General features: G+C 42.7%; 1 protein-coding gene across 1 annotated transcript in view; it reads left to right on the forward strand.

Moving 5' to 3' along the window:
- GRB10 (growth factor receptor bound protein 10) overlaps window positions 1-27,320 on the forward strand; it is a 424,392-nt gene that overhangs the window by 132,393 nt on the left and 264,679 nt on the right. The window contains exon 3 of the mRNA XM_069730339.1: window positions 24,815-24,902. Within this exon, the coding sequence (XP_069586440.1) occupies window positions 24,815-24,902 (88 nt within the window). The remainder of the gene's footprint in view (window positions 1-24,814; window positions 24,903-27,320) is intronic.

Below are 27,320 nucleotides of genomic sequence, written 5' to 3' on the forward strand. Positions count from 1 at the left end.
AATTGCTACAAATTTCATTAATGCAAGAGGTCCTCAGCAGAAATGTCTCATGTGCACATACTGATTCACACGAGTATGCAATAGAGTATGTGAAGCAATATGTAAGTGTTAATTTATGGTTTCAACTTTTTTTTTTTTTTTCAACTCCGTCATAATGGAAATCTTCCACATAAGAACTGAGCTTGCAGGAAATTGGTTTATATACCTTTTTGTAGCATAAATTCTTTGCCTAACTGAATGTGGCCATTCAATTGTCCATTGCATCTTGGAACTTAAATACTCTGCTTCTAATTCAAGAGAGTGGGGCATAGCCATTCACTTGCAGTGAAAAAAAAAATCACTTTCAGCCTGCTCTATATTCTGTTGACATGAAAGGATTTCTGCCATGTTTTTGTACAGATCACAATAAGGCCACGATTAGCCTATGGCAAGTATTTAATAAACACATTAACATGTACTATGTTATGTTGACCATATTTCTTGAATATTTCCAACCATATTGCCAAACAAGTTTTTCCTTTAGAGAACCAGAAACACATGGGCTACTTGCACAATGAACAAGTCTGTAGGAACCCTTTCACACACCACCAAGAAACTTGAAGACACAAAAGAGCACAGTGAGGTCAAAAATACTGTTGTAAAAAAAATCACAGTAATAAGCAAGTGCTTGTCAAAAGATGGAAAAAAAACAGGGTATTTAGTTGATACATCAGATAGGGATTATATACATTAGGTAGGACTGCTCTATATGGGTATACCTTGACGATTGGTGGAGCAGCTTAGTATACATTTATTTGCAAAAAAAGTATCAACTAAATACCCTGTTTTTTCCATCTTTTGACTAGCACTTATTACTGTGATTTTTTTTACAACAGAGTATTTTTGACCTCACTGTGCTCTTTTGTGTCTTCAAGTTTTTCCTTTACACCTTCGACTTCTGCTGTACATGTACAGTGTTGCAGAATCTGCGTTTCTGCAATCCGCTCTCACTGTACTGTGTGACAATTGCGTGGGCTCGCACCGAGCACAGGCTCAATCACATGCGGATGTTGGCTGTATGAGAGCTGACACCTTGCAGCAACGCCAACGATCTCTGCTAGCACCGATAGGAGGGAGCTCCCTGTCTGCTCCGATCTACTCCATGCCATTGCGTTGTGCTGATGGTCTCAATGTTGACCCAGGGACTGGTTAACCCCTCCATGACCCAGCCTATATTGACCTATTTTTTGCAATTCTGACCAGAGTCCCTTTGAGGTAATAACTCATGAACGCTTCAACGGATCCTAGCAGTTCTGAGACTGTTTTTTTGTGACATATTGGGCTTCATATTAGTGGTAAATTTAGGTTGATTATTTTTGCTTTTATTTGTGAAAAAATCGGAAATTTGGCAAAAACTTTGAAAATTTTGCATTTTTCAAATTTTGAATTTTTATTGTTAAAGGGAGCCTGTCACCCCCAAAATGGAAGTTGAGCTAAGCCCACCGGCATCAAGGGCTTATCAACAGTATTCTGTAATGCTGTAGATAAGCCCCCAATGTAACCTGAAAGAGGTTAATTATACTCACCCAGGGGCGGTCCCGTCTGATGGGCGTCACGGTCCATTTCCATTTTGGGGGTGACTGGTTCCCTTTAAACCAGAGTTACGTGACACAAAACAGTTAATAAATAACATTTCCCACATGTCTACTTTACATCAGCACAATTTTGGGGAAAACATTTTTTGCCAGTAAGTTATAAGGGTTCAAAGTTTATCAGCATTTTCTCATTTTTCTAGCAAAATTTACAAAAACATTTTTTGCGGTGGGGTTTCCACTACTCATCAGAGGCTCTGCCCACTTACTGTTCCAGCTAATTTTGGTTTCTTAAATTCAATTGGCTTGCCGTCCCTTCAGTGTCCTGCCATGCACCCAAACAGTAGTTTCCAACACATTGGGTATCTGGGTACTCGGGAGGAATTGCACAACAAATTTCGTGGTCCATTTTCTCCTGTTACTTTGTGAAAATGAAATATTTTGGGCTAACGCAACATTTTTGTGGGAAAAATTAAAATACAAATTTTTTTTTCTTCCACATTATGAAGCACCTAAAGGGTTTAATTGACTTCTTGAACATGGTTTTGAGCACTTTGAGGCATTTTGACAGTGTACCCGAAAGTGACACACTTCAGTCACTTAAAACGTGATGTGGTCCCTAAAATAAAGTATTAAAAAATAAATTGCTTATGAACTTTTAACCCTTCTTACTACCAAAAAATAGTTTAAAACCTGATGCAAATGTAAAGTAGACATGGGGAAAGGTTTATACATTTTGGCAAACAGGAAAAGAAATCCAGCTTCCAAAAATATCAAGATTTATTGAGGATAAAATCCAAAGTCCAATGACATGGTTCACAGGAGAATGAGTAGCAGCAGGCTGCTGCTACTCATTCTCCTGTGAACCATGTCATTGGACTTTGGATTTTATCCTCAATAAATCTTGATATTTTTGGAAGCTGGATTTCTTTTCCTGTTTGCCTTATCGTTCCACGTGATGACTGCACGGTATCCCACAACAAATGCCTAATAGGTGAGCTGGTTTTTCACTATTTTTCTTTATACATTTTGTACAGCATGACTAACTGGATCAAAAAATTGATGTTTGAAGATGGAAATTTTTGCCAAATTTCTACCTAAATTTAGCACTAGCAAAGTAGAATGTGCCACGAATAGTGTCTCCTAATCACAGGGTTTCGTTGAAGCATTCCAGAGTTGCCACGTAAACTGACACTGGTCACAACTGAAAAAATTGGTCTCGTCAGGAAGGTGATTAGTTTTACGTGTGAAGGAGTTAGGTATTTGTTTGTGACTAGTTTATATATTGAGCTTATATTTAGTCCCATTCAGTTAGCTTTGTCCCCTTCATGGTTTACTCTTTACTTGTAGTGCCATAGATGGGCTGACTAGAGCTGAGCGGACCCTTGGATGTTTGGGTCTGGATGGTTCGGCCGAACAGTTACAAAAAGTTTGGGTACCAGAACAGTACCTGGACCCCATTCACTTGAATTGGGGATTGAACATCCAGTGTTTGCCACGCTGTCATGTGCATGACAGCATGGCAAACAAGGTTTCTGATCGGCGGTAAAATCATCCGTGCTGGTCAGAGCCACGGTACCCACGCTGTCTAGACGGCGAGAGCGCTCAGCTGGGATCAAAAATATAAAGTTTACCTCCTGTCACTGGTTAAGGCGGATGAGAATGCAGCTCCAATCATCCGACACCTGCTGCTGCTAAAAACCGGGAAAGCAGGGGCTGCTGATGGTGGGTATTCACTAGCTGGCTTCTGCACTGTAAGTATACTTTAAAATTTAAAAAAAAAAAAAAAAAAGGAAAAAGTCATGGGTTCCCCTGTATTTTTGATAACCAGCCAGGCCAAACTCAAAGCTAGGGGCTACAACTTTAGCTGTCATCTTAAGCAAGGCTAGTTATGAAGAATATAGGGGTCCCCACACCGTAACTTTAATTTAAATAAACTGCGTGGTGTCCCTTCATTTTTGACAAGCAGCCTTGCTAAAGCAGACACCTGGGGGCTGGTATTCTCAAGCTGGTAACGGGCCATGGATATTGCCCCCCAGCATAAAAATAGCAGCATGCAGCCACCCAGAAAAGGTGCATCTATTAAATGTGACAATTCTGGCGCTTTGCCCATCTCTTCCCACTTGCCCTGTAGTGGTGGCAAGTGGAGTTAATAATTGTGTTGTCACCTTTGGATTGTCAGGTAACCTCAACCCCACATGTTAGTAATGGAGAAGCGTCTATAAGACACCTATCCATTACTAGTCCTATAGTGGTATGGTAAATAAACGCACAGCAAGAATAATGTCCCTTATTAGAAACTAGATGGTGGCCCGATTCTAACGCATCGGGTATTCTTGAATATGTATAGTAGTATATCAGTGTGTCGCACAGGCCACGCAGTGTGTCGCACAGGCCACGCAGTGTGTCGCACAGGCCACGCAGTGTGTCGCACAGGCCACGCAGTGTGTCGCACAGGCCACGCAGTGTGTCGCACAGGCCACGCAGTGTGTCGCACAGGCCACGCAGTGTGTCGCACAGGCCACGCAGTGTGTCGCACAGGCCACGCAGTGTGTCGCACAGGCCACGCAGTGTGTCGCACAGGCCACGCAGTGTCGCACAGGCCACGCAGTGTGTCGCAATGTGGGCACCGTATCCCTGGTAAAAAAAAAAAAAAAAGAATTAAAATAAAGTGTTATACTCTCCTTCTGTCGGCCCCCGAATCCAGACCAGATATTTAGCGACGCTCCTCCCGACGCTCCGGTCCCAAGAATGCATTGCGGCAATAACACGTGATGATGTAGCTGTCTCGCGAGACTGCTGCGTCATCTCTGGTCATTGCCAAGCATCGCGAGGAGCGGGAAAGGCACCGGAAGGTGAGAATGTTTTTTTTTTATTATTATTTTTAACATTTTGTTTTTACTATTCATGCTGCATAGGCAGCATCAATAGTAAAAAGTTGGTCACACAGGGTTAATAGCAGAGTTAACGGACTGCGTTACACCGCGGTGTAACGTCTGTTTAATGGACTGCTTAAACCCTATGTGGCCGCTGAGGGGAGTAGGGAGGGTCCGGACTGTGCCTGTCGCTGATTGGTCACGGATGGCTGGCCCGGGATTTCCGCGAAAGACAGACGGAAGTACCCCTTAGGCAATTATATATATACTAAATGGTGGCCCGATTTTAACGCATCGGGTATTCTAGAATATGCACGTCCACGTAGTATATTGCCCGGCGCGCGTAGTATATTGCCCGGCGCGCGTAGTATATTGCCAAGCGCGCGTAGTATATTGCCATGTGGGCATCATATCCCTGTTAAAGAATTAAAATAAAAAATAGTTATATACTCACCTTCCGTTGGCCCCTGGATCCAGGAAGCGTTTACTGACGCTCCTCGCGCGCTCCGGTCTCAAGAGTGCATTGCGGTCTCACGAGATGATGACTTGGCGGTCTCGTGAGACCGGTACGTCGTCATCTCGCGAGATCGCAATGCATGGACTGGTCACCGGAGCATCGCGAGGAGCGGGAAAGGCGCCGGAATGATTTTTTTTTTTTTTTTTTTACATTAGATCTTTTTACTATTGATGCTGCATAGGCATCCATGAATATCCATGACAGAAGGACAGACAGAAAGACGGAAGTGACCCTTAGACAATTATATAGTAGATATAGATAAAACAAAACACACTGGCACCTTGTTGACTAAAGGTATTTAAACCTCCAGCAAGTGTTAATCAGCAGCAGAAGATTAAGATCACCGCTAGGTCCTAGAGGGAGAAGGATATTACTCCACAGCAGAGATATGACACCTGTAACGATGTTTTTACTTAAAAAAAAAAAAAAAAAAAAATGGGTGACGTGTTCAATACTTGTTTCACTTTGTATTGTCAGTCATAGAAAAAATTTAAATCTGTGGGGTTGCCCACCCCCCTTCCCTAGCTATAATTAAACCCTTTGCGAAATTCGCCATACTAGTACAGCACATGTTGCTTCCCTGTGAAATTTTTAACATTTTCTCCAAATTTCCAAATTTTTTTTTCTCAAGTCAAAAATTGACCTAAATTTAACACTAGCATGAATCCCAATATGTCACGAAGCCAAAATCAGGAGTGAAACAATTAGAGGAAAAGTGTAATAGAAACATATGCACCACTTCTGCATTTATCACCCACGCCTGGTTTTCGCTTACAAATGCTGAAGTAAAATACTGACCGAATACTGAGTGTGACGGCAGCCTAAATCTGCAGTCATTCTGTGTGACTGCAAACTTACGATTTCGCCCCCCTCGTTCCTGCCCAGGGCACGAACTTTACGCTGCAAGGATTCTCTGGTTTTTGAGCCGGGACTGGAAGCTAGTTAATTCCATATATATTTGGACAGACATTTTTTCTAATTTTGCTTATAGACATTACCACAATGAATTTTAAACAAAACAATTCAGATGCAGTTGAAGTTCAGACTTTCAGCTTTCATTTGAGGGTATCCACATTAAAATTGGATGAAGGGTTTAGGAGTTTCAGCTCCATAACATGTGCCACCTTGTTTTTAAAGGGACCAAAAGAAATTGGACAATTGACTCCAAGGCTATTTCATGGACAGGTGTGGGCAATCCCTTCATTATGTCATTCTCAATTAAGCAGATAAAAGGTCTGGAGTTGATTTGAGGTGTGGTGCTTGCATTTGGAAGGTTTTGCTGTGAAGTAAACATGTGGTCAAAGGAGCTCTCCGTGCAGGTGAAACAAGCCATCCTCAAGCTGCGAAAACAGAAAAAACCCATCCGAGAAATTGCTACAATATTAGGAGTGGCAAAATCTACAGTTTGGTACATCCTGAGAAGGAAAGAAGGCACTGGTGAACTCATCAATGAAAAAGACCTGGGCGCCCACGGGAGACAACAGTGGTGGATGATCGCAGAATAATCTCCATGGTGAAGAGAAACCCCTTCACAACAGCCAACCAAGTGAACAACACTCTCCAGGAGGTCGGCGTATCAATATCCAAATCTACCATAAAGAGAAGACTGCATGAAAGTAAATACAAAGGGTTCACTGCGGGGTGCAAGCCACTCATGAGCATCAAGAATAAAAAGGCTAGACTGGACTTTGCTAAAAAACATCTAAAAAAGCCAGCACAGTTCTGGAAGAACATTCTTTGGACAGATGAAACCAAGATCAATGTCTACCAGAATGATGGAAAGAGAAAAGTATGGCGAAGGCGTGGTACAGCTCATGATCCAAAACATACCACATCATCTGTAAAACACGGCGGAGGCAGTGTGATGGCTTGGGCATGCATGGCTGCAAGTGGCACTGGGTCACTAGTGTTTATTGATGTGACACAGGACAGAAGCAGCCAAAAGAATTCTGAGGTTTTCAGAGACATACTGTGTGCTCAGATGCTGTCAAACTGATTGGTCGTCGTTTCATACTACAGATGGACAATGACCTAAAACATAAAGCCAAAGCAACCCAGGAGTTTATTAAAGCAAAGAAGTGGAATATTCTGGAATGGCCAAGTCAGTCACCTACCTGATCTCAACCCAATTGAGCATGCATTTCATTTGTTAAAGACTGATTGTGGGCCTTTCTGTCTGAAATCTAAACAGCAACTGAAAACCACCGTAGTGAAGGCCTGGCAGAACATCAAAAAGGAGGAAACACAGCGTCTGGTGATTGCCTGAAGTCTTGAACTCATGGACGTCATTGCCAACAAAGGGTTTTCAACCAAGTACTAGAAATGAACATTTTTATTTAAAATTATTTCATCTGTCCAATTACTTTTGGTCCCTTTAAAAACAGGGTGGCACATGTTAAGGAGCTGAAGCTCCTAAACCCTTCATACAATTTTAATGTGGATACCCTCAAATGAAAGCTGAAAGTCTGAACTTCAACTGCTTCTGAATTGTTTTGGTAAAAATTAATTGTGGTAATGTCTATAACCAAAATGAGAAAAATGTTGACTCTGTCCAAATATATATGGACTTAACTGTATGTATTGTATATGCACACTCTTAGCCAGAGCCTGTCCAGTGGGCACAGCGAACTAGATGGCACAGCCTTGCTCCATACAAATGGAGCATGGGTGCACCCACTAGACAGGCTGAGTGTGCATATACAACACTTAACTTCCAGTCCCGGCTCAAAAACATATATTTTATATGTGCACATTGTCACAGTGACTGCGGACTTAGGCTACTTTCACACTGGCGTTTTTTGCAATACGTCGCAATGCGTCGTTTATGGCAAAAAACGCATCCTGCAAAGTTGTTTGCAGGATGCGTTTTTGCCCCATAGATTAACATTAGCGACGCGTTGCGTCGTGTTGTGGCGGACCGCCGAGAGCAAAAAACTTTAAATGTAACGTTTTTTGCTGCTGACGGACCGCTTTTTCCGACCGCGCATGCGCGGCCGGAGCTCCGCCCCCACCTCCCCGCACCTCACAATGGGGCAGCGGATGCCCCGGAGAAATGCATCCGCTGCACCCGTTGTGCGGCGCATCAAATGCTAGCGTCGGAATCTCGGCCCGACGCATTGCGACGGGCAGATTCCGACGCTAGTGTGAAAGTAGCCTTACTGATTTGGACCGGACAACCTTTTTAATCATTCTGCTGTTGTATCAAAAAAATGTCCACATAACAAAGTAAAACCCAAGTCAACTTATAAATATATAAAAGAGCTATGGGACATTTCAGTTGATAGACAAAAGGGACTTATTTAGTCATTCTCATGCGAAAGGTCACTGCATTGAGTGTTCCAGAGACTGAAAACAACCATGATCTTCAAATGTGCTGTAAAATTCTGCCTGTACATACTGTAAAGTGACAAGGTGCGAAGGAGTAAATTTTTTTTCTGACCACTAGATGGCATATTTTGATCATGTTTGCATCATATGCTGTGTGCATGCACTTTTATAGTGAAGGAAATAATTTCAGTGGGCAAACATACAAAATCAGCAAGGGATCAAAGACATGTACAGTCAATAATTTTAAGAGTAGGTTAATTTTAGCATTGAGATAGAATATCAAAAATAAAATCCAGAAAGTCACATTATATAAATTATATATTTATTTGCATTTTGCAGTGAGAAAGAAGTATTTCACTCTCTACCAACCATTGAGTTCTGGCTCCTACAGACCAGTTAGACACTCCTGATAAACTAGTTACCTGCATTAGACAGCTGTCTTACATAGTCACCTTTATAAAAAGACTCCTGTCCACAGACTCAGTCACTCTACAACATGGGCAAGACCAAAGCGCTTTAATGTCAGGGACAAGACCTGCACAAAGCTGGAATGGGCTACAAAACCATAAGAAAGACACCGGATGAGAAGGAGTCAACTATTAATGCAATAATAAGACAATGGAAGAAATACAAATTGACTGTCAGTCCACATTGATTTGGGGCACCATGCAAAATCTCACCTCGTGGGGTATCCTTGATCATGAAAAAAGTGAGAGATCAGCCTTAAACTACACGGGGGAACTTGTTAATGATCTCAAGAAAACCATTGGTAACACATTACGCTGTTGGTTTAAAATCCTGCAGCACCCGCAAGGTCCCTCTGCTCAAGAAGGCACATGTGCAGACCCGTATGATGTTTGCCAATGAACACCTGGATGATTCTGTGAGTGATTGGGAGAAGGTGCTGTGGTCAAATGAGACAAAAATTGAGCTCTTTGGCATTAACTCAACTCGCTGTTTGGAGAAAAAGTGCCTGACCCCAAGAACACCGTCCCCACTGTGAAGCATAGCACAAACACCCCCAAAACATAATGCTTCCACCTCTATGTTCACAGGACTACTTCACCGCATCAATGGGAGAATGGATGGAGCCATGTACCGTAAAATCCTGAGTGACAACCTCCTTCCCTCCACCAAGACATTAAAAATGGGTTGTGGCTGGGTCTTCTAGCAAGACAGTGACACAAAACATACAGCCAAGGCAACAATGGAGTGGCTCAAAAAGCACAATAAGGTCATAAAGTGACGTTAATCCTATAGAAAACTTGTGGAGGGAGTTGAAGCTCCGAGTTGCCAAGTGACGGCCTCAAAATGTTAATGATTTGGAAGCGTCTTATTGACGCCTCTCCTTTATTAACCCGGCTTAATGTCACCTTACAATAGCAAGGTGACATTAACCCCTTATTATCCCATATCCCACCGCTACACGGGAGTGGGAAGAGAGTGGCGAAGTGCCGGAATTGGCGCATCTTACAGATGCGCCATTTCTGGGGCGGCTGCGGACTAGTATTTGTAGCCAGGGGGGTCCACCTATTTTAATAGCCAGTAAAGGCTACGCAGACAGCTGCGGGCTATTATTCATAGCCTGGGAGGGGCCATGGGTATACACGAATATAGTGTATAAAATTGACTGCAGTGCTTGCAATCTATCATATGTGGGATGTACGTCCGGAAAATTAAAGACACGAATTAGGGAACATCTATATGATATCAATAATACTCACAATATGGATAGGAATGTGTCAGCAGCGTCCAGACACTTTATCATGCACCATGCTCGCAGCACAATATACGTCCAGGGAATAGAACATGTAAACATGCCGCCTCGCGAGGGAGATATCAGACGATGTCTCCTCACGCGAGAAGCTTTTTGGATTTATCATTTGAATACCCAATTCCCTGCAGGACTAAATAAACGTAATGAATTAATGCTGCACTATTGTTAACTGAGGTGGATTTTAACATTTTTTGTATATGTATTTCAATGTTTTTACGTTTAGGACCTTGCAATATGTCATGTGACAAACAACTGTGATCTAATTGGACGGTTTTCCCTATATAGAGGTTAACATGCAGATCATGGTATGGCTTTGACAAAGATTGTTGAGATCGAAACGCGTTGCCTCTGTTGTTGGTTGGCATATACTATAGGGAGCATGTACATTATGTTTTTTAATATTGGAAATAAAAGATGGTTATTTTTAAGGAGCTGGAACTACACCTTTTTTTTCTACTTTTACTACGTCTGTCCACAGCGGAGTTCCGGGCACCTGCGGTGGTTAATGGTGAGCTGGCTTGTTTTTTCTTTTTCTTTCATGGGTATTACCCCCTTCCCAGGCTTCAAATATTGGCCCCCGGCCGTCGGCTTTCCCCTGGCGCAGAAAATTGCGCTGGAGCCCACGTCGTTTTTTTCCCCGTTTTTTCTTTGTTCATTTATCAACATCGGCCTATTTATGGATATATCCACATATATATCCTAATTTCACACATCAGTTTTTTGCCGTCCGGCACAATTTGGCGAGTTTTGAAAGAAAAAGATCCTTTTTTCCTGCTGGATCCGTTTTTTTTTCAGAGTTGTATTAGCGCCGGATTGCCCTTGATGGCCACACGTTTCATCCGTTTTTTGCCGGATCCGTCAAAGCTATTTCTGCCGGACGGAAAACACATAGAGGAATGTTTTTTCTGTACAGCGAAAAAACGCACAACGACGGATCCGGAAAAAAACGGATGAAACGTGTGACCATCAGGTGCAATCTGGCGCTAATACAACTCTGAGAAAAAACTGATCCAGCAGAAAAAAAGGATCGTTTTTTTTTTCTCAAAACTTGCCGAATTGTGCCGGACAGCAAAAAACTGATGTGTGAAATTAGCCAGATATATAGATGTTTCTATCCATATATATCTATCTATAGATATATCTATAGATAGGCCGATGTTGATAAATGAACATAAAGAAAAAAACGGGGAAAAAAACGACGTGGGCTCCAGCGCAATTTTCTGCGCCAGAGGGGCTAAGCCGACGGCCGTGAGCCAATATTTGTAGTATGGGAAGGGGTTAATACCCAGGGCCCCTCCCAGGCTATGAATATCAGCCCGCAGCTGTCTGTGTAACCTTTACTGGCTATTAAAGTAGAGGGACATAAAAAAAAATGACGTGGGGTCCCCCTATATTTTATAGCCAGAAAGACTACGCAGACGGCTGCGGGCTGATATTCATAGCCTAGAGAGGGGCCATGGATATTGCCCCCTCCCCCCCGGCTACAAATACCAGCCCCCAGAAATGGCGCATCTGTAAAATGCGCCAATTCCGGCACTTAGCCTCTCTCTTCCCACTTCCATGTAGCGGTGGGATATGGGGTAATAAGGGGTTAATGTCACCTTGCTATTGCAAGGTGACATTAAGCCGGGTTAATAATGGAGAGGCGTCAATAAGCCGCCTATCCATTATTAATCCTACAGTAGTGAAAGAGTTAAAAACAAAATAGACACAGCCAAAAAAAGTATTTTATTATTCCTAATTTCACCATACTTGCCATACTTCAGCACCTGCAAAAAACGTTAAATAATAAACCGTATACTACCTGTCCACCGTAGTCCAATTAATAACGAGTGTCCCACGACTATCTCCCCTATAGAACAGTAGCATCGGGTGATGTCACTGCTCTATAGGACCCTCAGTGACACACTGACAGGAGACGATGGCTCCTGCAGTGCATCACTGAGAGGTTACTTTAGATCATTGGTCTCACTTTATGGCAAAAGCTGCGTGGGAACTTTCTCACAGCAATGCCAAAAGTGAGGCTAGGGACTATTTTTTTTTTTTTTTTACAGTGGCGGAGGAATACAGTGCGGAAGGATATCTTCCTCCCGCCATTGTATTCCTGGAGCCCCTAGAGAGCGGTCGCATCAGCTGATGCTGCTGTTCTCCACCGGAGATCGTCGTGGGACACTTGTGGATTTCTGCGGGTCAGGGAGTATATTGTTTGTTGTTTTAATATATTTTACAGATGACACTGGCGTCGGGGATCAGTGACAAGTGATGGTGAGTATGTACTGTCTATATGTATGTATTGTATGTAATGTATGAATGTATTGTATGAAGTATGTATGTATGTAGGTAGTATGTGGTAGGTAGGTAGTATGTAGGTAGTATGTAGGTAGGTAGTATATATGTAGGTAGTATGTACAGTCATGGCCAAAAGTATTGACACCCCTGCAATTCTTTCAGATAATACTCATTTTCTTCCTGAAAATGATTGCAAACCTAAATTATTTGGTATTATTATCTTCATTTAATTTGTCTTAAATGAAAAAACAAAAAGAATTGTCATAAAGCTAAATTGGATATAATTCCACAGCAAACATAAAAAAGGGGGTGGACAAAAGTATTGGCACTGTTCGGAAAATCATGTGATGCTTCTCTAATTTGTGTAATTAACAGCACCTGTAACTTACCTGTGGCACCTAACAGGTGTTGGCAATAACTATCACACTTGCAGCCAGTTGACATGGATTAAAGTTGACTCAACGTGTGTCCTTGTGTGTACCACATTGAGCATGGAGAAAAGAAAGAAGACCAAAGAACTGTCTGAGGACTTGAGAAACCAAATTGTGAGGAAGCATGAGCAATCTCAAGGCTACAAGTCCATCTCCAAAGACCTGAATGTTCCTGTGTCTACCGTGCGCAGTGTCATCAAGAAGTTTAAAACCCATGGCACTGTGGCTAACCTCCCTAGATGTGGACGGAAAAGAAAAATTGACAAGAGATTTCAATGCAAGATTGTGCGGATGTTGTATAAAGAACCTCGACTAACATCCAAACAAGTTCAAGCTGCCCTGCAGTCCGAGGGTACAACAGTGTCAGCCTGTACTATCCGTTGGCATCTGAATGAAAAGGGACTGTACGGTAGGAGACCCAGGAAGACCCCACTTCTTATCCCGAGACATAAAAAAGCCAGGCTGGAGTTTTCCAAAACTTACCTGAAAAAGCCTAAAACGTTTTGGAAGAATTATCTCTGGTCACATGAGACAAAAGTAGAGCTTTTTGGGCAAAGGCATCAACATAGAGTTTACAGGAGAAAAAAAGAGGCATTCAAAGAAAAGAACACGGTCCCTACAGTCAAACATGGCGGAGGTTCCCTGATGTTTTGGGGTTGCTTTGCTGCCTCTGGCACTGGACTGCTTGACCGTGTGCATAGCATTATGAAGTCTGAAGACTACCAACAAATTTTGCAGCATAATGTAGGGCCCAGTGTGAGAAAGCTGGGTCTCCCTCAGAGGTCATGGGTCTTCCAGCAGGACAATGACCCAAAACACATTTTAAAAAGCACTAGAAAATGGTTTGAGAGAAAGCACTGGAGACTTCTAAGGTGGCCAGCAATGAGTCCAGACCTGAATCCCATAGAACACCTGTGGAGAGATCTAAAAATGGCAGTTTGGAGAAGGCACCCTTCAAATATCAGGGACCTGGAGCACTTTGCCAAAGAATGGTCTAAAATTCCAGAAGAGCATTGTAAGAAACTCATTGATGGTTACCAGAAGCGGTTGGTCGCAGTTATTTTGGCTAAAGGTTGTGCAACCAAGCATTCGGTTGAGGGTGCCAATACTTTTGTCTGGCCCATTTCTGGAGTTTTGTGTGAAATGATCAATGTTTTGCTTTTTGCTTCATTCTATTTTGTTTTTTCATTTAAGACAAATTAAATGAAGATGATACCAAATAATTTGTGTTTGCAATCATTTTCAGGAAGAAAATGAGTATTATCTGACAGAATTGCAGGGGTGTCAATACTTTTGGCCGTGTAGGTAGTATGTATGTATGTAGGTAGTATGTATGTAGGTAGTATGTATGTAGGTAGTACAGGTCCTTCTCAAAAAATTAGCATATAGTGTTAAATTTCATTATTTACCATAATGTAATGATTACAATTAAACTTTCATATATTATAGATTGATTATCCACCAACTGAAATTTGTCAGGTCTTTTATTGTTTTAATACTGATGATTTTGGCATACAACTCCTGATAACCCAAAAAACCTGTCTCAATAAATTAGCATATTTCACCCATCCAATCAAATAAAAGTGTTTTTTAATAACAAACAAAAAAACCATCAAATAATAATGTTCAGTTATGCACTCAATACTTGGTCGGGAATCCTTTGGCAGAAATGACTGCTTCAATGCGGCGTGGCATGGAGGCAATCAGCCTGTGACACTGCTGAGATGTTATGGAGGCCCAGGATGCTTCAATAGCGGCCTTAAGCTCATCCAGAGTGTTGGGTCTTGCGTCTCTCAACTTTCTCTTCACAATATCCCACAGATTCTCTATGGGGTTCAGGTCAGGAGAGTTGGCAGGCCAATTGAGCACAGTAATGCCATGGTCAGTAAACCATTTACCAGTGGTTTTGGCACTGTGAGCAGGTGCCAGGTCGTGCTGAAAAATGAAATCTTCATCTCCATAAAGCATTTCAGCCGATGGAAGCATGAAGTGCTCCAAAATCTCCTGATAGCTAGCTGCATTGACCCTGCCCTTGATGAAACACAGTGGACCAACACCAGCAGCTGACATGGCACCCCACACCATCACTGACTGTGGGTACGTGACACTGGACTTCAGGCATTTTGGCATTTCCTTCTCCCCAGTCTTCCTCCAGACTCTGGCACCTTGATTTCCGAATGACATGCAAAATTTGCTTTCATCAGAAAAAAGTACTTGGGACCACTTAGCAACAGTCCAGTGCTGCTTCTCTGTAGCCCAGGTCAGGCGCCTCTGCCGCTGTTTATGGTTCAAAAGTGGCTTTACCTGGGGAATGCGGCACCTGTAGCCCATTTCCTGCACACGCCTGTGCACGGTGGCTCTGGATGTTTCCACACCAGACTCAGTCCACTGCTTCCTCAGGTTCCCCAAGGTCTGGAATCGGTCCTTCTCCACAATCTTCCTCAGGGTCCGGTCTCCTCTTCTCGTTGTACAGCGTTTTCTGCCACATTGTTTCCTTCCAACAGACTTACCATTGAGGTGCCTTGATACAGCACTCTGGGAACAGCCTATTTGTTGAGAAATTTCTTTCTGGGTCTTACCCTCTTGCTTGAGGGTGTCAATGATGGCCTTCTTGACATCTGTCAGGTCGCTAGTCTTACCCATGATGGGGGTTTTGAGTAATGAACCAGGCAGGGAGTTTATAAAAGCCTCAGGTATCTTTTGCATGTGTTTAGAGTTAATTAGTTGATTCAGAAGATTAGGGTAATAGGTCGTTTAGAGAACCTTTTCTTGATATGCTAATTTGAGACAGGTTTTTTGGGTTATCAGGAGTTGTATGCCAAAATCATCAGTATTAAAACAATAAAAGACCTGACAAATTTCAGTTGGTGGATAATGAATCTATAATATATGAAAGTTTAATTGTAATCATTACATTATGGTAAATAATGAAATTTAACACTATATGCTAATTTTTTGAGAAGGACCTGTATATATGTAGGTAGTATGTATGTAGGTAGTATTTTTTATTTTATTTTTTATTTACATTCAACGCATTAGCCGGATGATGGGACTACTACTGTCCCATCATTGGCTAATGTGTCAATCACTGTCATTGTAGCAGGCATATCCCGATGGGACTGCAGGCCTGTACAGACCCCACACCACGGTCATGCACAGACCCCGCCTGCACACAGACACGCAGTCTCCGCCCACGCACCGCCCACACTCCATTATAGAGCATCATGACATTTCAGCAGCCAATCACAGCCATGCCATTAGTTAACATGGCTAACATGCCTATTAAAATTACTAATGTTTGTCATTTTCTTAGAAAATGCAAGCCATTTAATGTGCCCCTCCACTTCTACAATCAAATTGTTATAGTGCCTTTTTTTTTCTAGATGGCGTTCATGGTTTCATGCTACTGAACATCATGGACCAGTCATGGTCTATGCGGTCAGCTAGAAGTCTCCAACACTATAGTTAAGCAGTGATCACAAAGCCTGAGTGCAGAAGTCTCATGCTTACTAATGGGAATCAAACGCAGGATGATATTAAATGGGGCGGCTTGTTCCTGCTGCCTGACCAAGTTCTTCACCAGTCTTGGCCTCTTTTATGCTACAAATCTTCCAGATTGAGAAGATAAAAATGCAAGAAACAGAAGACATGAGTGGCAGGCCAGCCAACTGTTTGTTCTATGCATTGACCTAGCTTATTTTCCTGCAGTCCAAAGTAAATCCACAGAGCTGAAAACTTCATAACGCCACATAACTTCTGGAGTGTTCCCTAAAGCCATGTCAACCTAGTGCAAACAAGCTGTGCTCTGCTTTGCATTATGTCTCAAAAGTAGTTTAGGACCACATATGGGGTATGTGTACTCAAGAGAAACTGGAACCCCAAATTTGTTATTTCTCCTGTTATCTTTAGGGAAAAAAATTGAGACAAAAGTAACATTTTTGTGTGTGTGTGTGTGTGGGGGGTGGGGGGGGGGGTGTTATTTTTATTTTTTTTTTTTTAATTTTCACAGCTCGACATTATAAACTTCTGTTAAACACCTATGAGTTCAATGTGCTTGCCACATATCTAGATGCATTCCACTGTTAAGGGCTCTCCAAATGCGACATGTCGTCCACTAATGCTATGTGCGGATTCGCAGCAGTTTTCCATGCGGTGTACAGTACTATGTAAACCTATGGAAAACCAAATCTACACTGCACATGCTGCGGAAAATACCGTGCAGAAATGCTGTGGTTTATTTTCCGCAGCATGTCAGTTCTTTGCGCGGATTCCACAGCGTTTTACACCTGTAACATAATTGGAATCCCCAGGTGTTGCAGGTGAAGTCAGCACTTAAACCACGGTAAGTCTGCAGGTAAACTCAGTGCGTTTGACCTGTGGATTTTTTAGAATCTGCATGGAAAAATCCGCAATGTGTGCACATACCCTAAATATTTCAGCAAATTTAGCATTTAAAAAATGTGCTCCTTCCCTTCAATCCCTTCCGTGAGTCCTAACAGGGGTTTTCTTCCACTAACTGTTGTATTGGCATCGTCAACATATTTTGGGGTCCATTTTTTTCCTGTCACCTTTGTGATAATAAAATATTAGGGTTGTCTAAAGTAAATTAAATGTTCGGTATTTTTTTTCCTTCATCATTGTAAAAATTCCTGCGAAGAACCTGAATTGTTAATAAACTTAAATGTGGTCTTGAGCACCTTAAGGGGTGTAGTTTTTAAAATGGCATCACTTTTGGGTATTTTTTTGCCATGCAGGTATCTCAAAATCACTTCAAATATAGTGTGGTCACTAAAAAAAATAAAAATGCCTATGTAAATTTTGCTGAAGAATATGAATTGCTGGTAAACTTAACCCTTATACCTTCCTAGCAAAAAAAATTGTTTAAAAAATTGTGACGATGTAAAGTAGATGTGAAATGTTAACTATTTTGTGATATTTTTCTGCCCTTAGATCAGAGTTCAGTCTGAACACTTCCAAATTTTCGCCACATTTCTGTTTTTTTCACAAACATGCGCAAGTCAGATCGAAGAAATTTAACCGCGATCGAGACGTATAACATGTCACGAAAAAAAACAATCAAGATCTATGTGATCTGTTAAAGCGTTCCAGAGTTGTTACCACATTAGTGACACTGGTCACTAAATTGTAAAATTTGACCCAGTCATGAAGATGCGAACAGCCTTGGGTGTGGTAAAGGAGTTAATATAGATCAGTTTGGGATCCAAAAGAGCCAGAACTTTTTGTGACTGGAGTCAAATAATCCCAGCTGTCCAAAGAGCTGTTCTGCTCATCACTACCACTCTCTCCAGTGTCTTATCAGTATCCAGTACCCACATACGTAGGGCATAGTGACACTAGCCTCACTGCACTGAAGGTGTGCATCTCCTGCACATCCCCACCAGCAAAAGGGTGACACCCTGTAAGACCATATAAGTAGAAATGCTTTCTGACAAGGTCAAGAATGCAGAATGTCACGGATCCCTACTCCGTGGTGTCACTAATTCGTCATGTGCCCGCTCTCAGCATGTGACTTGGGTTGTGCCTGCAAGGGTTAATCTATCTCCCCACTCAGTCCAGCATCCAACCTCTGTCCTATGCTGTAATGGGAGCATAAATCACACACCGACCCAGGCCACACACCCGCTCATACACGCTGCCACCACTCACCGAATACACGGACGATGAGTCCCGGAAATATTAGTACTAATAATGTCTACCACTCATAAGGCTCACACACCTCAGGCTATGGATTCTTTTAGAACATTCAAGGTTCAACTTGTTAGTTTTATACTTTAATACAAAAAGGTTCAGTGCTTACAGTAAGAGTTATAAAAAATATGATGGTAAAGACATACAACTTATGCAAAACAGTATAAATTAACAGGAGAAAACTTATAGAAATCATCTAACCTGGTAGTCTGCTTTCTGCTCCCTAAGGGTAGGATGAATGTAGATTGGATCACACCAGCTCGGCCGCCCCCATTTTGTGAACACGTTTCTCTGTATACAGGTCTAATTTATAACTTTGGTCTGGAGGTCCGGTTTCTAGACCAGTCCCTCAGGTTAATATCATAATTGCTTGGTTTTTGATTGGACCACGGCCGCGCCCCCAATGAATATATTATTTTCTCTTGAGATCTTTTGTGTAAACGTTCTCAGAGATACTATCAGGCCGTTATTTAGATCTCTTCCAAGAGCTATGAGGTGTCAAATGTTACCTTTCTTCTTGGCTTCTAGCAGGACCCCTTGGTGAGATTGGAGACAGAATTCTTCTTGTCTCAGGAAAAAAACATATTAACACCTGGGTGCGAACCTGCAGCCTTCAGGACAGATGTTCGTAGTCAAACAATACCTATACATAAGGTCACTGTGTGCGCGCGTGTATATGTATACGTGTGTATATATGTGTGTGTGTGTGTATATATGTGTATGTATGTATATATATATATATATATATACATACATACATACATACATACATACATACATACATACATACATACATACATACATACATACATACCTACCGTATATACCCGAGTATAAGCCGACCCCCCTAATTTTGCCACAAAAAACTGGGAAATCTTATTGACTCGAGTATAAGCCTAGGGTGGAAAATGCAGCAGCTACCGGTTAATGTCAAAAATAAAAATAGATACCAATAAAAGTAAAATTAATTGAGACATCAGTAGGTTAAGTGTTTTTGAATATCCATATTGAATCAGGAGCCCCATATAATGCTCCATACAGTTCATGATGGGCCCATAAGATGCTCTATATAAAAATGTGCCACATATAATGCTCCATACAGTTCATTATTGCCCCATAGATGCCTCCATATAAAGCTGTGCCCCATATACAATGCTCTGCACCGTTCATTATTGCCCCATATTTCTGCCATATAGTGTTCTGCACCGTTCATTCTTACCCCATAGCTGTGCCATATAGTGCTCTGCACCATTCATTCTTGCCCCATAGCTGTGCCATATAGTGCTCTGCACCGTTCATTATTGCCCCATAGCTGTGCCATATAGTGCTTCACCGTTCATTATTGCCCCATTGATGTACCATAGAAAGCTGTGCCATTGCTGCTGCTGCTGCAATAAAAAAAAAATGCCATACTCGCCTCTCTTGCTTGCAGCTCCCGGCGTCCGGTCCCGGCGTCTCTCCGCACTGACTGATCAGGCAGAGGGCGGCGCGCACACTATATGCGTCATCGCGCCCTCTGACCAGCACAGTCAGAGCGGAGAGACGCCGGGAAGATGGAGCGACGCCTGGCGTGTGGAACGGGGATAGGTAAATATGACATACTTACCTGCTCCCGGTGTCCCGCTCCTTCCCCCGGACAGCTGGTCTTCGGTGCCGCAGCCTCTTCCTCGATCAGCAGTCACCGTTACCGTTGATTAGAGAAATGAATATGCGGCTCCACCTCTATGGGAGTGGAGTCCATATTCATTTTTCTAATGAGCGGTCCCACATAACCGCTGTACAGGGGAAGAACTGCAGCACCCGAAGACCGTGGGATGGCAGGGGGAGCGTCAGGATCGCCGGGACTAGGTAAGTATGCCTCAGCGCCCTCTCCCCCTCACCCGCCGACCCTTCCACTCACCGTGACTCGAGTATAAGCCGAGCGGGGCACTTTCAGCCCAAAAATTTGGGCTGAAAATGTCGGCTTATACTCGGGTATATATGGTACATACTAAATGGTGGCCCGATTCTAACACATCGGGTATTCTAGAATATACATGTCCACGTAGTATATTGCCCAGCCACGTAGTATATTGCCCAGCCACGTAGTATATTGCTCAGTCACGTAGTATATTGCCCAGTCACGTATTGCCCAGCCACATAGTATATAGCACAGCCCACAAAGTATGGTATATTGCCCAGCCACATAGTATATTGCCCAGTCACGTAGTATATTAGCCAGCACAGAGCCACGTAGTATAGAGACTTACATATACTCACCTATAGCCCATTGAAGTCCTGCTATACTTACCATCCGCCACCTTTCCCGCTCCTCGCCACGGTCCCGGGATCGCTCCATTGCAAGCGGCAGCTTCCGGTGCCAGGGCTGGTGTGAGCAGGACCTATGATGACGTCGCGGTCACATGACCGTGACGTCACGGCAGGTCCTTGTCGCACACCAGCCCTGGGACGGGAAGCTGACGCTTGCAATGGAGCGGTCCCGGGAGCGTGGCGAGGAGCGAGAAAGGAGGGCGAGTTTAGCAGGTTTTTTGTTTATTTTTTTACTATTTTTAACATGACATATTTTTACTATTGATGCTGCATAGGCAGCATCAATAGCAAATAGTTGGGGAGACACAGGGTTAATAGCAGCGGTAACGGAGTGCGTTACACCGCGGGCCGTTACCGCTGCCATTAACCCTGTCTGAGCGGTGAGTGGAGGGGATTATGGAGCGGGCGCCGGGCAGTGAGTGCAGGGGAGTAGGGGAGGGACTAATCGGACTGTGGCCGTCGCTGATTGGTCGCGACAGCCATGACAGGCAGCTGCCGAGACCAGTCAGCGAATGAATAACCGTGACAGAAGGACACAGACAGACGGAAGTACCACTTAGACAATTATGTGTGTGTGTATATATATATGTGTGTATGTGTATATATATGTATATATGTATATATGTATGTATATATATATATATATATATATATATATATATATTTTGCCTAGAATACCATTTCCTGCAATTTGTGCCAACTTCCTGTCCGGAGCTAATGTCCGGAGATAAGTGACGTCAACAGTGTCCAGTGTCTGATTGGTTGCCGCCTGCTGCGAGCGACCAATCAGAAACGTGCCGTACTGTGACACACTCCGCCCGCCATTTTGGTGTGATTTTTGAATTTTTACCTCACAGCAGTTTCTACTGCGTGGAGGCGGGCCCAGTGACGTTGCTCTTCAAGCTCCTGCCGAATTTTGTCAAAAAAATGATAATACCATTTACCAAAACTATATATATTTAGTTGTGAAGTGGTTCAGTGACATTTTCACACCAATTTTGAACTTTTGTTTGGTGTTTTCTCCATATACTGCCTATTATTCACTGACTGTTATACTGAGAGACTGCCGTTTATTAACCTCCTCTTTGCCACATTGGGTATATTGCTCTATTATTTGCCACATAAGGACATTGTCCATTATTGCCCAGCAATTTCTCTGCAATATAAACTGCCTATTTATTAATATCTGCATTCCTGCAAAGAACTATTGCCTATTATTAACTGGCTATTTTCCTACTACCTGACACTGCCCACAACACGCAAAGTTGTCGTCTGATGTCTTTCATCCCTCCCCTCATAAGCATGTTCATGGATCCTGTGTAACTGTACCTTAAATAACAAGAATTGTCAAGAGCTGGTGAGTGCAGCCATTTTTTGTTATTTCTTACTAATATTTATTAATTGTATTATTTTTACATTTGAATAAATAAAGTATATATGGATTCTATACTCACGATTCTTTAGAATCGGCTGCCATCTAGTGTGTGTGTGTGTGTGTGTGTGTGTATATATATATATATATATATATATATATATAATATATATATAATATATATATAATATATATATAATATATATATAATATATATATAATATAATCTCTGAACGTGTGTGTTTATGTGTGTGTATGTCCGGGATTGGCATCTGCACCGTCGCAGCTACAGGCACAAGTCTGGACCCCGAGAGCCTCATAGGCTATGTTGTGAGGCGAAATTTTAACCCCGCGCGTTCCAATTGACCAAACAATTTTGCCCCTATCTACATAATGGGGGAAAAAGTGAAAGGAAAAGTGTTGGAGGCGTCGCAGCTACAGCCACAAAATTTTGCACAGTCACACGTCTGGACCCCGAGAGCGTCATAGGCTATGTTGTGAGGTGAAATTTTAACCCCGCGCTTTCCAATTCACCAAACAATTTTGCCCCTATCTACATAATGGGGGAAAAATGAAAGGACAAGTGTTGGAGGCAAAATGACAGCTGCCAGATATGAACAAGGGGGACTTAAAGAGTGAGAGCGATGGCGCCAAAGAATATATACCGTACAGTTGCTAAGGTGTGGCCCCGACATGGGATACTCACCACACATGGCGATATGAACACACACACACACACAAAATGCACTACACACTACCACGTGCTTGAACACATATACCACCCTCAGCACACATTTCACCACACATACACCAACCTCGCCACATAAGTCAAAACACAAAAGTCACCGCTCAAAACTCGCCATGCGCAAAACTCTGCTCACACAAAACTCGCCACACGTGCAAAACTCACCTCATGGAAAACTCACCACACGCAAAACTTGCACACGCGGAAAAATTGCCACATGCACAAAAGTTGCAACACATGCAAAAGTTGCCTCACACAAAACTTGCACATACTCAAAACGCACCACACGCAAAACTCGCCATGCGCAAAACTTGCTGCACACAACTTGCTACACTAACCTGTCACATGCAGCTCGACACACAAATAGTTGCTACACGCATGTCACCACATGCAACTCAACACACAACTTGACACATGAAACTCGCCCTAACACACAAGTCTGGTATTATACTTCAAAAATAAAAATCTGATTAATAAGCAGACAAACTACAAGAGCAACAAATGTACCATATAGGAAGTACGGCACCTGTCAGTCACATGACCTGTCTATTATGTGTATGTGTGAGCTAATATATACTGCCAGGGGGGAGGGCTTCCTGTTGGCTGGGGATTTATCAGGCTGCCAATTTAGCTTACAAATACTGAGGTAAAAATACTGACCAAATAACGTGTGAACGCGGTCTAATACAGGAGGAGATGACATACAGATATATACTATATACAGGGGAGATGACACACAGGTATATACTATATACAGGGGAGATGACACAGGTATATACTATATACAGGAGCAGATGACACACAGGTATATACTATATACAGGAGCAGATGACACACAGCTATATACTATATACAGGAGCAGATGACACAGGTATATACTACAGTATATACAGGAGGAGATGACTTGCAGGTATATACTATATACAGGAGGAGATGACACACATATATACTATATACAGAAGGAGATGACATACAGGTATATACTATATACAGGGGCGATGACACACGTCTACAATATATACAGTGGAGATGACACACAGGTATATACTATATACAGGAAGAGATGACATACAGGTATATACTATATACTGGAGGAGATGACACACGTATATACTATGTACAGGAGGAGATGACATACAGGTCTATACTATATAAAAGAGAAGATGATACATAGGTATATAGAGGAGGAGATGACATACAGCAGGTATATACTATGTACAGGGGAGAAGACATACAGGTATATACTATATACAGAAGAGGACATACAGGTATATAATATATACAGGAGGAGATGACACATGGGTATATACAATATACAGGAGGAGATGACATACAGCAGTTATATACCATTTACAGGGGAAATGACATACAGGTATATACTATATACAAGAGAAGACATACAGGTGTATACTATATATAAGGGAGATGACAAACATGTATATACTGAGGTGAAAATGAGGGGTGTGAGTGCAAAATGAGAGGAGTGAGGGAAAATAGTGGAGTGATCGGAAAATGACAGATGTGAGGTCGAAATGACAAGTGTTAGGGGGGAATGAGAGGAGTGAGGGGGAAAATGAGAGGTGTAAGGGAGAAAATGAGAGGCATGATGGGAAAATAAGAGACGTGAGGTGCTATAACTAACCACAGATATTTACTATGCCCAGGCAACGCCGGGCTCTTCAGCTAGTGTGTGTGTGTGTATGTATATATATATATATATATATATATATATATATATATATATATATATATATATATATATATATATATATATATATATATATATATATATAATTTTTTTTTTTTTTCACTACACAGCAATGTGAAACCTACCGTTTAATTTTTACTAATGTCATCTGTCACTAATTTTATTATTTTTTTTTTTTATAGGACAATGTGGACCAGACAGCAGCATGTACACAAAGGGGGTTGGTGGACGCTGCTGGCTATACAGCCAAACGTATATCCTTAAATCCAGGTAAATGGGTTTTTATTTTGGTTAATTTTATTACTTCTGTGAGACCTACATTTTATTTCTATTTATTTTTCTGTGAGACCTACATGTCATACTCTGGTCCGCTGGCCAGATCAGGCCAGCAGAGTGGTAATCAGGCTCTCGCTGCCATAGACTCCCCCTGCCTGGCATCACATTCCCATCCTTGATGCCAATACAGTTGAAAGCAATGATAGATGAGGGAACCCTCCTCTTCTACAATCATTCTCCCCATGTCTGACGTCTTAGTGCAGTGGGCCCAATTACTGCACTATTTTGCGGCAGCTGTGCCAAGCAGTGAAAAGCATCAAAGTATTTTGTGCTGAGACCAGAGGGGTGGGGAGGTGTTTGTTTGTGTGTGTGTGTGTGTGTGTGTGTGTGTGTGTATATATATATATATATAAATAAATAATAAAAAAAATATAAAAATAGTTCTATATCACCAACATATTCTGCAGAGCTTTACGTTTTAGATGGGACTTGTACATTCAATAGACATTATAGCATAACCATAAACAATAAATACAGTAGATCAAAACCGATACCAAGAGGAATGAGGGCCCTGCTTGCAAGCTTGCAATCTATGAGGAAAGGTGGAGACACAAAAAGGTGGATGGTAACAATTGCAATCATTGTTCGGACCAGCCAGTGTAACATGTAATGCTGCATGAACCGGTTATCAGCCTAAGTATGCAACACATACTACACATCAGTGTAAAGTGCTGATTGCACAATAAATCACAATCGCATACTATTGCCCTCGATTTTACATTTCTACTATATGATCTTAATACATACTAATAAACTTCAGATTTTTTTTCTATGGCATATAGCTTCCCCCCCCCCCTTTTTTTTACGTACTAAGTATGCAACAGTACACAGAAGGCTATTAACCCCTTTATCCCGTATGACATACTATACCGTTGAGGTGTCCTGGGACTTGGTGTCGGATGTCAGCTGTGGGAATTATGTGCCAGGAGTGGTCACGGACCGCTCCTTGCACATTAACCCCCGAAACACTGTGATCAAAGATGATCACAGTGTTCCGGCAGTACAGGGAAGCATCGTGCAGGGAGGGGGCTCCCTGCGTCCTTCCCTGAGACCCTCGGAGCAAGACCCTAGGGTCTCCTACGTCCTCCTCCCTGCAGGTCCGGATACAAAATGGCCACGGAGGGCCTTCCGGGTCCTGCAGGGAGGTGGCTTTCAAACGTCTGCTCTGACACAGTGCATTGCAAAATGTCAGATTAGCGATCTGATAATATGTAGTGATGCCCACCCCCCCCTCCCTGGGGCAATGTAAAAAATATATTTACTTGTGTGTAAAAAAAAAAAAAAAGCTCAAGATAATGCCAAGAGTGTGCAAAAGTAGTCATCAAAGCAAAAAGTGGCTTCTTTGAAGAACCTAGTATATAAGACAAAAAAGTGTGAAACTGAAATTATAAGTACCGTATATACTCAAGTATAAGTCGAGATTTTCAGCCCAAATTTTTGGGCTGAAAGTGCCCCTCTCGGCTTATACTCGAGTCATGGTGGGTGGCAGGGTCGGCGGGTGAGGGGGAGAGGGCACTGAGGCATACTTACCTAGTCCCGGTGCTCCTGACGTTCCCCCTGCCCGTCCCACGGTCTCCGAGTGCTGCAGCTCTTCCCCTCTTCAGCAGTCATGTGGGACCGCTCATTAGACTCATGAATATGGACTCCACTCCCATAGGGGTGGAGCCACATTCATTCCTCTGAGCGGTGCCGTTGACCGCTGACAGGAAGAGCTGCGGCACCCGGGGACAGTGTGACAGGCAGGGGCAGCGTCAGGAGCGGCAGGACTAGCTGAGTATTATATTCCCGGAGCCGCTCTGTCTTCCCGGCGTCTCTGCGCTCTGACTGTTCAGGTCAGAGGGCGCGATGATGCATATAGTGTGCGCGGCGCCCTCTGCCTGATTAGTCAGAGTGCAGAGAGATGCCGGGATGAGACACCGGAACGAGACGCCGGGAGCTGCAATCAAGAGAGGTGAGTATGGCTTTTTTTTTTTTTTATTATTGCAGCAGCAGCAGCAATGGCACAGATTTATAAGGAGCATATATGGGGCAAAAATGAACGGTGCAGAGCACTATATGGCACAGCTATGGGGCAAGAAAGAACGGTGCAGAGCACTATATGGCACAGCTATGAGGCAAGAAAGAACGGTGCAGAGCACTATATGGCAGTTATGGGGCAAGAATCAATGGTGCAGAGCACTATATGGCACAGCTATGGGGCAATAATGAATGGTGCAGAGCACTATATGGCACAGCTATGGGGCAAGAAAGAACGGTGCAGAGCACTATATGGCACAGTTATGGGGCAATAATGAACGGTGCAGAGCACTATATGGCACAGTTATGGGGCAATAATGAACGGTGCAGAGCACT

The sequence above is a fragment of the Ranitomeya imitator genome, chromosome 6 (genome assembly GCF_032444005.1).
Source record: "Ranitomeya imitator isolate aRanImi1 chromosome 6, aRanImi1.pri, whole genome shotgun sequence".
Taxonomy (NCBI): domain Eukaryota; kingdom Metazoa; phylum Chordata; class Amphibia; order Anura; family Dendrobatidae; genus Ranitomeya; species Ranitomeya imitator.